The following is a 14,930-nucleotide window of genomic DNA, read 5'->3' as shown; positions in this document are numbered from 1 at the left end:
AGATGCAGTATTCTCAGCAGCACAACCTTAGTTAACTATTTTATTTATAAGAAATAAAGTCGGTTCTATACAAAGTTTAATAGAGGCCAAGATATTTGATAAAGTATCTTGAAATTTCTAGGTAGATATAACTAGTTAAAAATATATTTGAAGACTTTTGCCGTTTTATTTAAAGGGGTCCTTTAAAAATTCAAGACTTTGAACAGTCCAATGAAGTAACGGGACAATCACAATTTAAACCATTATTTGGTATTAATGAAATTAAATAACACATGCCATAATAGCCATAACATCAAACTAAATAATAAATGAGGTTCAGAATCAGGTTTATTTAGAACCTTTACAAATTTGTCATTTCAAGTACTTAAATTTTCAAGACAGTTTAGCCTACTGCAGCTGTAAGAACATCAATTGTACTATTCTATATGTACAATGAAAACATGTAAACCTTTCCTTGAAGATTCAAGTTTATTAGCAACATCAGGTTTGAGGATATGTTACTATTGGTGCGCAAACCCCTGCACCCAAGGGGTTAAATGAGACTGCCTTAGAAGGATACTATTTATGCAAAGGTACAGTATATGCACTTAGATGCCCTTAACACAGACCTAAAACACAGGATGGTTGTACAACACCTTCAATGGCTACAGCAGGAAGGTACCATAGGGTGGCTTTATTTTAGTCATTGTCTATATTCAATCTTAGTGCCTGCTACTTACTGCCCGTATTACTGCTAATGCCCTATCTTCTGTCTCTTGTAATTTACTTTTTCACCTTATAGACTTCTTTTCCCTCTATCAATGTCCCTACAAGAAAAGTTAGCCTTCTTGCCAGTAAGTCAAATGGTTGCTTTCTTTCATTAATTTAAATTACCCAATCCCAGTGTATCACAAAGAATATTCAACAGCACGGAGGAAGAGAGATCTATTTAGTATTAATTTATTGCTATTGTTCTATAAACAATTGTAAATCAAGTTATATACATATATATATATATACCAAGTTATATATTAGTTTGATGTAGTCCCAGAAGGCTGGTCTCTAGAAAGCCATGGTTATATCATCACTTTTATATATATTTTTAAAGACTCATTTTTGGAATAATAGACTGTGCTGAAATGTTAAAAGTTTAGAAAGAATCTATTTACAACAAAACCTTACTTCTTTCCAGCCACTCTGCAGCATAACAACAAAAGGCCAAATTCCTCTTGCCCGCTTTTTGAGGCAGACTGCAGGGCTCAGCACCACATAATAATCCTACAGGTTTTTAACTCTATCTGGTTTGACTGCCCAGAGCTACTGCATGATTATCTTACTACTTGGTTTAATATTCATGGGTAAGGGTGAGGACAACTAAATTGAAAAGCCCCCCAAACCCACCCCCAATTCTTAAGTGAAAGCCATTATAGTGCTTCACAAACCCAAGTTTGCCTAGAAATAAAACTGCTAATGAAATCTTTCACATGGTCTTGAAGTTAAGCTTACATAACATATTCAATAGATAATAGATTAATAACTGGAATATATAAAAAGCAAGTATAAATAACAACAAAAAAGGTCAAACAACCAAAAAGTTGGCTTCAATGCTGAAAGGCATCTACAGAAAAGGAAATATAAATAACCAAACACATGAAGGTGATCAATCTTATCAGAAAGCATAGATGTTTATAAAGGGTGAGATATTTTTCAAGCATCTGATAGACAAATTTTAATAATAACCAGAACTGAAAAGAATGTAGGACAGCAGACACTGCTGGTGGGGGTGTATGTGGTAAAGTCTCTTTTGGAGAAAATTAGCTATACCTAACACAATTCTAAAATGAATGAAAACTTTGATGCAGAAATTCCACGTCCAGACTATTTTAAGAAATATATATGTGGGTGTATACACAAACACATGTGGTTTGTACAAAGGTGCTTATTTTAGAACCATTTAGAAAAATTATATATAGTAAACAAATTTCCATAGAAGATAAAATAGTTATGATATGTCCATATTATAGAATACTATGCAACTGTTTAAAAAAATGATGCAAAATAACACATGATGGTATTTTTTTAAAAAGCTCCATCTCATACTGAGTAAACACAGCAAATGGAAAAATTACATTCAGAATGGTATCATTTATGTAAACAGTCAAAGCAAAACTATATACTTTGATACTTAACATGTATGTAAAGGCACAGTAACAGGTAGAAAAAGACATGCTACATATTAATAAAAGTGTTCTCCTCTGTTTACACCTGGGCTCGGGGCTTGAAGGTGGTTTTGAAGGGATTTTTGCTTTACCTTTATTGTTTGAATTTTGAAAGGGAAATGACATTTGTGTATTAAGTTCATAATTAAAAAACATCAGGTAGGGGCAGTATAATCCATTTGTTTTATATGTTCATGTTTTATATGTTTACATGATTCTGGTATAGTGTATGTGTACTGGATGTGACAAAGACTAATATGCAGGAGTATATATCAAACTGTTACGAACTATATAAATCCCAAGACAGCCTATTACTACACACATATCTTTATTGTTTAAATTTTTTATAAAGGTATATATTTTTAAAGAAGAGAATTAGCTGAAATGTTATCCTCTGATCTTTGTCAGAGGTTGTTACTTTTTAAAAACTAGTCAATATATTCTTCAACAGTTCAAATGTTATGTATTATTTGCAAAAAGAAAAACTAAGTAAATATAAAACTATAACCATTGAACCTAAAATGTTTAAGAAATAAAATAAAATCTGGATATGGCCCACACCAAATGCAACATTTAGGATTATCTACAAATTAGGTTTGTTTGTTTTTTTTAAAAAAGGAAGAAACTTGGCAATGCCCTTAAGTATATGAGAACTTATTTGTTAATCCTGCTTTTGTCTTAAAAATTGGTAGTTGAAAAATTATTTTCTCATTTATTTCCATAAGAACATATAAAATAGTTACATAAATTCTTGGAATAAATCATAATGATATGCCAAACCAAATTTTCTATCAGATTTCCATTTAAATGTACATAATAGTTTAAATGACTATCTACCAACACCATCATTTTGATATATTTGTATCCTATCTCTCATAGCCCCTAGGGGTACTTCTTAGAAGAGTTCACTACATACATAGTCAAAGGAAGGCTGAAACTGTTAAGAGTTAAAACCTCCAGATATGGACCAGTCTTCCTTAAGAACCTAGCAAAAAAACACCCAAAACATTTTTGAGGAATCTCAGGTTTCCCTTCATACATATCTGTGATGTTGATGTGATTATAAAGTATATCTCTAGGCCTCATAACAAAAAAAGGTGTAATGAAAAAAGAAAAAAAGCTCAAGTATTAAGTGTTATAATGGAAAATACCAGATGCACATTTGGGACCCTAGATTTGGTACTGATTTGCTTTCTGTGCCTGGATCTCGGACATATTGTCTCAGCAGGTCTCAGTTTCCCAATCTGTAAGATGGAAATACCAAAACACTCTGAACACTTCACAGAGTTGTTCACACCTGAGGAGTTAATATATATTAAGTATACAAAAGTGCTTTGGAGAACTATTAGGCATTATAGAAATAATGTGTTTTTAAAATTATCCTTACCAAACTAAAACACTGGCAAAATCAATTTTTAATCAAATTATACCCTGTGCATAATCTTAAAAGGCTAAATATTTTCTAGAAAAATGTTGGGACACTGACAATTAACAATCATATGAATTAAAATAATGCCCATGGCAAGCCATTTTGCTTCTTTAAATATTTTATTTCCACAGAATTCTACTTGTGTCAAATACAACAGGAAGGACATCAAGCTAGCTAGTCAAATCTTCCTGCCAAAATCTGTCATTCCTCCAAAGGCAATGTTCTTCCTCTAAGCTTCTGCACATATTCCACGTTTCTTCCAATATCCCTTCGTATCTACCACCAAGACTGAAGCTTGCTTGGGTTGCAAGGTAAATTGTCACCTTATGCCTGCCAGATCCCACATAGATACATCAAGTGAAAAAAGATGTCAAATAACATGCACACACATGCATAAATGCACACACAAGTGTACACACACAAAAACACACAAGTGTCCTTCATTCTTTAGGGAGAAATATATTTCTTACACAGCAAATGATCGTCACCTTAAAAGGAAGTGTATAACACAAGCAAAAGAAGAAAAATAATCTTACTCACCATCTCCCATAGCCATTAGATGGTCCAGGGAGCTCTCTCAAACCAAGAGGTCAAATAGCACAGCAAATAAGTACAGCTCAGTGCCTGCGCCACTGGGCTCGGCCTGCAGCCTGCAGACACCCGGAGCACTGTGTGACCCAGGCCTCGCTGCAGCTCTGCACCGCAATAGCCAACAGCTGCTACTCCACTTCAAAATAAAAGTCTGGGGTCTTGCTGAAAACCCTCGTTTATTTAGCAGAGCCTAGAAGGACTTGATTAAGATTACTCTTTAGCTGCACATATGCTGTTGGATACAGGTTATGATGTTTCTCCTTGTACTGGCTGCCTGAAATTTAATCTAAGAAAAGCTCTGAGAGCCAATAAATGCCATCCCGCTGGGGGACTTTTAATGCAATCATCAAAACACAAGGCATGTGTTCAGCAATCATTTTCTGCTTCCCTAAAGATATCCATGTAATCAGTAGCAATCACATGATCTGATGGATTAACTGATTTGCGCCTTTTTAAAAAGGTTTTCATCCTTTTGTCGTTACCTTTTAATATTTACAACAGAAGATTGCTAGAAGTGCACAAACAGGAATAGCCCAGTTTCCATGATTAACTGCTCTCATTATGCAGGAAGCATTTCTGGCTGCCGTAAACAAATCACGTCAAAGGCAGCCCATCAAAGGCTGCTCTGTGTGCGGACAGCAGGGCCACACGGAACAAAGCTTGCTTCTGGTGGAGACAGAACCTAGCCAATGCGCAGCTGCAGGGGCGCAGAGCACCCTCTATCCAAGCTGCACAACCATCAGCACATTGTCAAGCTCTGAAGGCAGGCCCTGGAGCTCATGATCACAAACAGATACATTTTAAAAATCAACCAAAGAAAAGAGCTGCTTTGCTTTTCATCAAAGGGTATGTTATAAAAATATACAAAACTAGACTGGAAGTTATCTTATTGACTCATAGAAGCCAAATATTAAGGTAATTTTAAAACCTCATTTCCAGGCTTTATTTTATTGCCAGCCTCCAAGAACAATTCTTTTCCTAGCAACTGTTTCAAACAGAGAAGCCAGAAAATACTCTACAATGATTGCATGGCCAAGACTGCATTAGGTCCTAAACACACACTCGACAAATAAGAATTATGCGTAGTTTTTTTCACAGTGAAAGAGAAAAGGATTTGCAATTACAGCCACCAACACTGTTAGTGTTTACATCCTTGGTTTGCGCAGGAGACTGTCTAGAAAGCTCCATAACGACACCAGAGCCTGCCATAATTGCAGGGGGCCTCCAACTTTCAGTCTTTTCTTTCCTACAGGGCTGGTGTTCCCTCCTTCTAGTCACGATCTGACAGATTTTAAATCCAGTTTTCTTCTAATAGAAGAGCTAATTCTACTGCACTTAGGGACTCTGCCTAACATACGTTTATAATATAACAAGTTGGGTTCAAAAAACTATCAAATACTCTATTAACTCACTTAATGACTGTTCAGATGACAACTTTTAGCTATAAAAAAGTTATATCACCTTTACAACAAATCCTTTGGTTTCTTGTATTTAGTAAAATGATTTTTTTCATCACGAAACACTCTAAATCAATATACTGTAAGATGTGTGACGTGTCATTATTATGGTTTCAGGCAAAGACACACCAAAACATTTTGTTTACCATAATAGTTTCTGGTCACAGAATATCAGGTGGAACAAATTTGAATTGCGCGCAATTTTTGGATAGACCCAAAACAATTTATTTTGCATAAATGCACCAAGTGAGGGAGAGAAAAGGTAGTATCTTCAACAGCTCTTTGTGTGCATGAACTATTTCCACAAGATTTCATGCTGAGCCTTTACTCTGTCCTAAAATGTTTTCCTGTTTCTATCACTTTATTTACAGTTTCAGTTTTAGTTTTAGTTTTAGTGTGCAATAAAAATGAATCAACAAAGGCCTGAAAATTTTGTGGGAAAAACTGTGCAGAAATAAAGAAGAAGTTGAATTAAACTCCATGATATTACTTTATGTACAATTTCCCTTCAAATTGTTACTTATAAAAATTTGTTTTCAGTATTCAATTGATATATTTTTCTACCTGGGAAAACTACTCAAGTATCATGGGCTGGGAGGAAACACACCATAATTTTTCTCATTAATACTGGTGAAAATAATTTTTTCATCTAATGGTCTTTCACTTGGCAGCAGGGTATTTAGGAATAATTTAAACTCATTAAACAAGGAGTAGTTATATTTCCTCCATTACCAACTGTAACCATATTGTATATCCATTTATTTACTTGTTTATGATCTATCTCCATCACTAGATTATAGGCTCCTTAAGGGGAGAAATTTCATTATCTTCTTCCTGTTGTGACATGATCTAATTTACATTTTAAGAAGATCCCTATGATTTCTGAGTAGCAAATGGATTCCTGGGGGCAAACATTGAACAGAAGTCTACAGAAGTAGTCCAGGCAAAAGCTAAAGGAGATTTAGAGAGCCTATTAGCGGTGGAGATGGAAAAAATAAGCAAATTTGGGATAGGTTAGTATTTCAGAAGTAGAAATGTTTGATCAGTTAGAATAGGAAATCAAGTCAGGTTTCTAGCTTGAGCTGATTATGGTGCCACTGACTAAAATGGCTAAGACTGGAGAAGGAACAGATCTGAGGGGCAAGAAAAGATAACAGGGTTTCATTTTTGGACACAGTAAGCTTGAAATGCCTATTAGGCAGCCAAATGGAAACGTCATCAAGGCCACAGGCTACCAAGTCTAGACCTAACCCAAAGCAGAGATGAATGATGGCTAGAACTACATACTGGGAATCATTAGCAAAGAGTTATCATTTAAAGCCTTTGGGTGGGGTTGGATCACTAAGAAAGAGAGAATAAAAACAGGGAAGAGGAGGCCTGGGCCCTGGGATTTTCCAACGTGATAAATAGGTTTCCTTCTTCTAGCATCCTCTTGTTAATTCATTAAGGAATTTTTCAGTGACAGCATATTAACATCAAAAACATTATGACCAATATGACTTTAACCTTCACATTTGACCATACTTGCAATATTCAGACTGTAATCATCAATGCAAACAATATTTGAAGTCTTGTTCAAAAAAAATAAATGCCAGAGACTAACTCCAAACCTCTCTGTTTATGGAGTGATAAACAAGAGAAAAAGGAATGGGAACTAAAGAATAAGAAACAAAAAAGCTCTATTTTGAAGGTAACAGAAATAATGTCACAAAATACAAGAATAACAGTGCTTTCGAAATAAACCATATCCAAGCAATGAATACCTTAGATTTTATAGGTATTCTACTTTTTTTTCCTTAGAGTTGTAACTACTTAGTCTGAAATACACAAACGATCATGTTATGAAAACACACAAGTTCAAGCATCTTGTCAAATCTCTTCCTACTGTTTCTGGTTTCTACAGAAATTGACAGAGGTAACTGCTAGAAAAATAAGGAGAAGATACTTAAAACACTTTCTATTCAGAGAAGTGAAGTGAGAATCTTCTGGCATTCAAGGTGAGGACTGGTAGCACTGAAGTCAATTTATGCTTCTGGAACTAAGTTTAGATGTAGGTAAACACAATCTTTCTAACACTCACTCACTCCATCTGACTTCCTGCAACACATCCTCAGTCTTGGTTTAACCCAAAGAAGGGTAACTAAATTATATTAGTAACTAGTTTTCCTATTATTTGACTATAAATTCACACACCAAATTTTTACTCCAACATCATTTATATTACTAAACTAACCACACTCTCTTTAATATGAAACTACTTTACGAGGTGGAAAAGCAACCTATATTATCTTTGGAAATAGAATATATTCTTTACATATATGGCTAATTAATATTTGAAGTCTCAAGTGTAGGTAAATGCTACCCAACAAAGCTAAACATAATTTATCAACTTTACAAAAAGGAGAGGAACCACAAAAATCAAATCAATACCAGATATTAACTCCAAACCTCCCTGAATTCCAACTTGGTCTCATTCTACTTAAGCCCAAGGTGATTATGCTAGTGAAGTTCCTGTGTATGAGTCTCTTGATCAGTATCATCTCTTATAGTCTGTACATAGAACCCATCAACCCCACAATTTCTATTAAAGACAACTAAGTAAAACAATTATTCTAGGTATAAAAACACATTTTACACATGGAAAATGGAGGGCAAGAGGGTCATCATACCTCAACCCAGAAGACACAAAAAATAAGGCAGTATCACCAAAAAAAAAAAAGAACAGTATCATTTTACATAACTGACCCACTATTAAATTTCCACTCACTCCAAAAGAATCAGAGGATAGATAATTATCAGCAGGATGTAAATATTTTGTTATTATATCTCAACTAAGTTTTCAAGCCACAAAATCAACTCTTTTGAATCAGTGATATAATACATTTTAGTGCCTAAAACTTTGCTAAATAGTCTTAGAAATGTTTGAGAGCTTAATTACTCTTACCTTTGCAGACACTCAAAATCATACCGCCTGAACTTTGCACTTCATCAAATTTGGCAAATATCATTTCTAATCTGGGAATAAAGAATAAATTGGGTTTGTTTGATTTTTTTTAACATATAGATTAAATAGAAACAATTTCCTTCACCACTCCCTTAGAAAAAACAATTGTAGAGATTCAGCTAGTTTTCTATACAACTCTCTTTCACAATTAACTCACTGAAAGAAGACACAAAACCCATCTCTCTTCAGTTGAAAGAAGTCACATATAGGTAGGACTCTACATATTTGCAGGTGTGTTTGTGAAAAGACAATTTTTACACAAAGCAGTTTCTCATGTTTCATCATAAAATCATTTCTCCAAATCCATCAAAAATATCCTAGTTTCAACCTCATAATAAGTCTACTCAGTCATCAAGACATCTTTTAAAGGCACATAAAAATCATGCCAAAGTAACTTAAGGCAAACATAAAAACAATAAAATATAAAATATCAAAAACTAAAGAGATGGCTAATATCACTGATAATCTGGATGCTATCCCTGTTTCACACGACTATTTTCATACAATACCAATTCCACTGGTGCTTCTAATTTTATATTCAGGATAATTACACTTTCTGCACTTCTGCTATCACTTTTCTTAGTTAAAAATGTGTTTATTACAGAAGTAATGTACACTCATTATAAAAGAAAATTAGGAAATATCAATAGGAACAAAGAAAAAACCACATTTCTATCATTCAGAGAATGTATTTATCAACTGTATCCTTTCTGATACTTTTATATTCATATACAAATTTTCTTCAGAGTGAAATGGGATAACACTGTCAGCACTTTTTTTTAAGTTTGCTTTTCTTTCCTGTTCCAATATATTGTGCTATGATTCATTCTTAAATTTGTGACTTAGAGAACTGGGGAAGAGAGGAGGGTCACTGACATACTGCCTTTAGTTGCCAAACGTTCTTCTCTGACTTACCCATATATATGTGTCACAATTTCATTTCCTAAAACCTTACTTAAGCCTTGGTCCTCATCGTGGTCATTTCTTACCAGTAAATTATAGATACAGATACTTTTTGAAATAAATTATTGGCTTATTTCAGTAAGAACTAAAATTTTTTTTTAGTTGAAATCTCCTAGGAATTCATTATAATAGGATTTCTAAACCTTAACATCACCTCCTACTTACAATAAATTCAACAAATACAACTATTTACATATTGAAAGCATTTCAGTTCAAAGACACAGGTCTCTTTATCCTACAGAGTAGTATATTCTGGAGGGTTGGACAGACACCAAGCAGGTTGCCCAGACACAAGAGGTGGACATAAGATAGAAGGAAGCACTGGAATTGGAGGCTGGAACCTCAGAAAGGAGGCTGGGCGTGGTGGCTCATGCCTATAATCCCAACACTTTGGGAGGCCAAGCAGGGCAGATCACCTGAGCACAGGAGTTCAAGACCAGCCTGGCCAACATGGCAAAACACACATCCCTACCAAAAATACAAAAATCAGCTGGGCGTGGTGGCACGTATTTGTAGTCCCAGCTACTAGGGAGGCTGAGGCACAAGAATCACCTGAACCTGGGAGACAGAAGTTGAAGTGAGCCGAGATCCTGACACTGCACACTCCAGCCTGGGTGACAGAGCGACATTTTGTCTCAAAAAAAAAAAAAAAAAAGAAAGAAAGGAAAGGATTTCAGAGAGCTGTTTGAGAAAAAGCAGAACAAGACATGAAGGGGCATAACATTTGGCTATAGATTAGAAGAACAGGAGTAAAAAATTTAGGACAGAAAGCTCAGAAAGAGAAGTGGGTTGGCAAGGAATTAAGGTAAGGCAGATAACACATGGAGACAGGAATCTAGATGTAAGCAGCTTTAGTGGAAGAGAGTTCAAATGAAATAGCAGGCAAATATAATACGAATATGGGAGAGAGGAGGGGAGGGGAAAAGAAGAAAAAGGGGCCAGAGTAGAAGGTATCACCCAAAGGTCTTTTGGGACTGGGTTGGGCTAAGAAAGACACACAGAGTAGAGGATTACCTCACAGCATTAACCTTGCTGCCAGCTCTTCAGTTACTCTATACACTCTTCCTATGACTGTTCTACTCTCTCTCCTCAGTCACTCTTTCCTTCTAATGATTCTCACTTTACCAACTTTCAAGTAAAATTAACATCTGACTTTTGTTTGGTATTTATTAAAAATATTTTAGTCACCTGTTCAAAATGTTATAAAGGAGAAGTTCACAACTTATCTTTAAAGCAAACAAAACAACAAACACAGTATAATTTTCTACGTGGCCCTCACTGAATCCCTCCAACCCCCTCATTAAACTCTATACACTTATTTTAGAAAAACAAACGCATCTATAATAGATGATTATTATACATACAATTTGGTGAAAAAAGGAACAAATAAACAATTTAAGAGCAGAAAGAACAGTAATTCAGGGGAAGAAATTAGGAAATTCAATGGAAGAAAAATACAACAGAGACTGGATTGTCCAAAAGATTATAAACACAGTTTAGGAGGCCTACAAAGCTCCAGGAAGGTTCTGACTTAGGATAAGGATAGAGGCCAGTAAAGCATTAGGAAGGTTCTAACTCATAGGGTAAGGAGGACAGAACTAGAAAAGCAACTCTAACCAAAGTCCAGACTTAAAAGTTTAGAATAAGAATAGTAAATCCCAAGTATAACATGAAAGAGACAATTAGGTATCTCAGACTTTATCTTTTTAAAATAACAGTATTATTGAGATAGAATTCAATACCATACAATTCACCTCTTCAAACTGTACAATATAATGATTTTTAGTATATCTGCAGAGTTGTGCAACCAAATAATCCATTTTAGAACATTTTCATCACCCCACAAAATAACCACATACCCATTAGCAATCATTCCCCATTTACCCTGATCTCTCCAGTCCTAGGCAAACACTAATCTACTTCCTTTCTCTAAAGACTATATCTAGCCTATGAGTTGCCATATCTGGCCATTTCATATAAATGGAATCATACAATATGTGGCCTTTTGTGACTGGCTTCTTTCATGAATGTTTTCAAGGTTGATGCATGATGTATCAGTCATCCCTTTTGTGACCAAATAATATTCCATCGTATGGATTTACCACATTTTGTTTATCTATTCACCAAGTAATGGACATATGTAGATGTGGGGTGTCTCTATTTTTTGGCTATTACAAATAATGCTGTTATGAACACCTGTGTGTAGGTTTTTGTGAGGAATGTTTTCATATCACTTGCATATACAGCTAGGAATGGAATTACTAGGTTATATGGTAATTCTATGTTTGACATTTTGAGGAATTACAAACTGTTTCCAAAGTTGCTGCACCATTTTACATTCCCAATGGCAATGTATGAGGGTTCCAATTGCTCTACATCCTCATCAATATTTGTTATTGTCTATCAGTTTTTATTTTAGTCATCCTGGGGGTGTATAATAGTTTTGATCTGTATTTCCCTCATGGTTAAACGGTGTTAAACATCTTTTTATGTGCTATTGCCATCTGTATATTCTTTTTGAAGAAATTCAAATATTTTGTCTGTTTTAAAAATTGGGTTATCTGTCCTTTTACTATTGAGTTGTAAAGAGCCCTTTATAACAGTCAAGATATGTGTCTTATAAGATAGTTGATTTGGGCCAGGTATGGTGGCTCATGCCTGTAATCCCAGCACTTTGGGAGGCCGAGGCAGGCGGATCACTCGAGGTCAAAGGTTAAAGACCAGCCTGGCCAACATGGTGAAACCCCATCTGTACTGAAAATACAAAACATAGCCGGGTATGGTTGTGTGCACCTATAATCCCAGCTACTCAGTAGGCTGAGGCAGGAGAATTGCTTGAAGGGAGGTGGAGGTTGCAGTGAGCCAAGATCGTGTCACTGCACTCCAGCCTGGGTAACAGAGTGAGACTATCTCAAAAAAAAAAAAAAAAAAGGATATTTGATTTGCAAGTATTTACTCCCATAATATGAGTTTTCTTTTACTTTCTTGATGGTGTTCCTTGAAGCATAAGTTTTTAATTTTGATGATATCCAATTTATCTATTTTTCTCCATTGGTTGCTTGTGTTTTGGTGTTGTATCTAAGAAACCATTGCCTAGTGTTTTCTAAGAGTTTTATTATTTTGGCTCTTAAATTTGGTTGTATGATCCATTTTGAGTTAATTTTTGGGTGTGGAATGAGGAAGAGTTGCAACTTCATTCTTTTGCATGGGGATATCCAGTTTATAAAGCACCACTGTTGAAACACTATTCTTTCCTGCTCTATTAAATGGTCTTGGCACCTCTGACAAAAATCAACAGACCAAAAATATGAGTTTATTTCAGTATAGTTCCATTGATCTATATCTAGTGTTATGCTAGTACCATACTACCAGAACTTACCTTTTAAAAAATATTTGATAGAAAAAAATTGTTTAAGTATTATTTTAAAACTATTTGACTTCACTGGGAGCAGTGGCCCATACCTGTAATCCCAGCACTTTGGGAGGCTGAAGTGGGCAAATCACAAGGTCAGGAGTTAGAGACCAGCCTGGCCAACATAGTGAAACCCCGTCTCTACTAAAAGTACAAAAAATTAGCCCGGTGTGGTAGCAGGGGCCTGTAAACCCAGCTACTTGGGAGAATTGCTTGAACCCAGGAGGCAGAGGTTGCAGTGAGCTGAGGTCGTGCCATCGCACTCCAGCTCGGGTGACAGTGTGAGACTCCAACTCAAAAAAAACAAAACAAAACAAAACAAAAAACTATTTGACTTAATGTCTTTCTGAACCATACTTAAATTTAGTTGTTTTAACAAAGAAGAATGGTTCTGATATAAATTTAAGAGTGGGCAAAAACAAACTTTAACCTTAGAGGGCTATATCCAACAGAAAATTTGGAAACCATAAAGGGAGCAGTATTTGAGAATCAAAACTATGCCTTCTAAACATTAAAGTTAGAATTTGATCACTATAACAAAAGAATACTTGTTTCAAATGAATGTAATATTCAGTATAAACTCTTGAGAATATATGGTAGTGGAAAAAGGGAAATAGTGGAACAATAGTCTGAAGAAAGGTGTAAACCAAAATTAATCTACGCTTTAACTTACAGAAGTTTAAGATCTCTTTAATATGTGTTGTTATTTTGAGAATTCGAAATACTACCTATAAAATAATGAGGCCACAGGCGTCAAGAATAGAAAACACTCTGCATGTTTGAAAAGCAAAGCTCATGTACCCACACAGAGTCCTCCACTGCCTACTACCTGCTAAAGAAGCATCACCAAGGAGAATGACACAAGCACAGCATGGAAGAAAGAACAATGGACTGCGTGTCAGGAAGCCATCAACCTCTTACTGACTAGCTGTCACTGCTCTGGGTCTCAGAGTCTTCATCTGCCAAGTGACTACCCACTTCGAGGAGGGAGAAATGGTAAGAACGGCTAGGGGTAATAAGTCATTGGCCTATTTCAGTATGAACATTAAAGTATTAGCTACCTGTATATGATAAAACCCCTATGAGGTTAATTCTGATGAGAGGAAAATCAAATAAAGAGTTTCCTCTAACAAGTAACATTACTAACAAAAGATATAAATCAAGAAGAAAGGAAAATTATAGGTCAACGTCATTTTGAGCATAGATGCAAAAATTCTAAGCACATATGTGCACACTTAATTTATAACAAAATAAGAAATGAAGAAAGATGTTTTCAATAAGTGGTGTTGGGTCAAGTGAGTATCCACATGAAAAAAATTTTTACCTGAAGTCTTTTATCATTGCATTTGCCAACAAACAAACAAACAAACAAACAAATCCAAGTGGATTATAGATCTAAATGTGAATAAAACTTTAAGACAATTACATACAAGAATGTCTTCATACATTAGGGTAAGCAAAGATGTCATAAACGGGGCACAGAAATTTCTACTCATAAAGAAAATGACTAAGAACTACATTAAAATTAAGAACTTATGTACATCAAAAGGTATCACCAAGAAAGTACAAAAGCAAGTCACAGAGTGAGAGAAGATACTTGAAGCATATAGCATTGACAATGGCTTGTATACAGAACATGTAAAAAAGTTCTACAAATCAAGTTTTTAAAAAGAGAACTCAATTAAAAAAAAAAATTGGCAAGAGGCCTGAAAAGAACACCACAAAAGAAGACATCCAGATTAAATGGTGCTTCTCTCTGTTTGTAATCAGAAAAATGCATGTTACAACCACAATGAAACACCACACCCACTAAAAACCTAAAATTAGTAAAAATAAGCCTAACAATACAAAATATTGGTGAATATGCAGAATAATG

General features: G+C 35.1%; 1 protein-coding gene across 36 annotated transcripts in view; it reads right to left on the bottom strand.

Moving 5' to 3' along the window:
• The window catches only part of CLASP2 (cytoplasmic linker associated protein 2), a 219,624-nt gene that overhangs the window by 162,595 nt on the left and 42,099 nt on the right, over positions 1–14,930 (bottom strand). For 23 of the 36 annotated variants that reach the window (XM_054552375.2, XM_054552380.2, XM_054552382.2 and 20 more), the window contains one exon: positions 8,620–8,690. In XM_054552375.2, the coding sequence (XP_054408350.1) occupies positions 8,620–8,690 (71 nt within the window). Of the gene's footprint in view, positions 1–4,167; positions 4,354–8,619; positions 8,691–14,930 lie in introns of those variants that run through there. The other 13 variants (XM_054552412.2, XM_054552418.2, XM_054552414.2 and 10 more) reach the window with 8 other exon arrangements.

Source organism: Pongo abelii, chromosome 2 (genome assembly GCF_028885655.2).
Source record: "Pongo abelii isolate AG06213 chromosome 2, NHGRI_mPonAbe1-v2.0_pri, whole genome shotgun sequence".
Classification (NCBI taxonomy): Eukaryota; Metazoa; Chordata; class Mammalia; order Primates; family Hominidae; genus Pongo; species Pongo abelii.
This window is presented reverse-complemented; position numbering and strand designations above follow the sequence as displayed.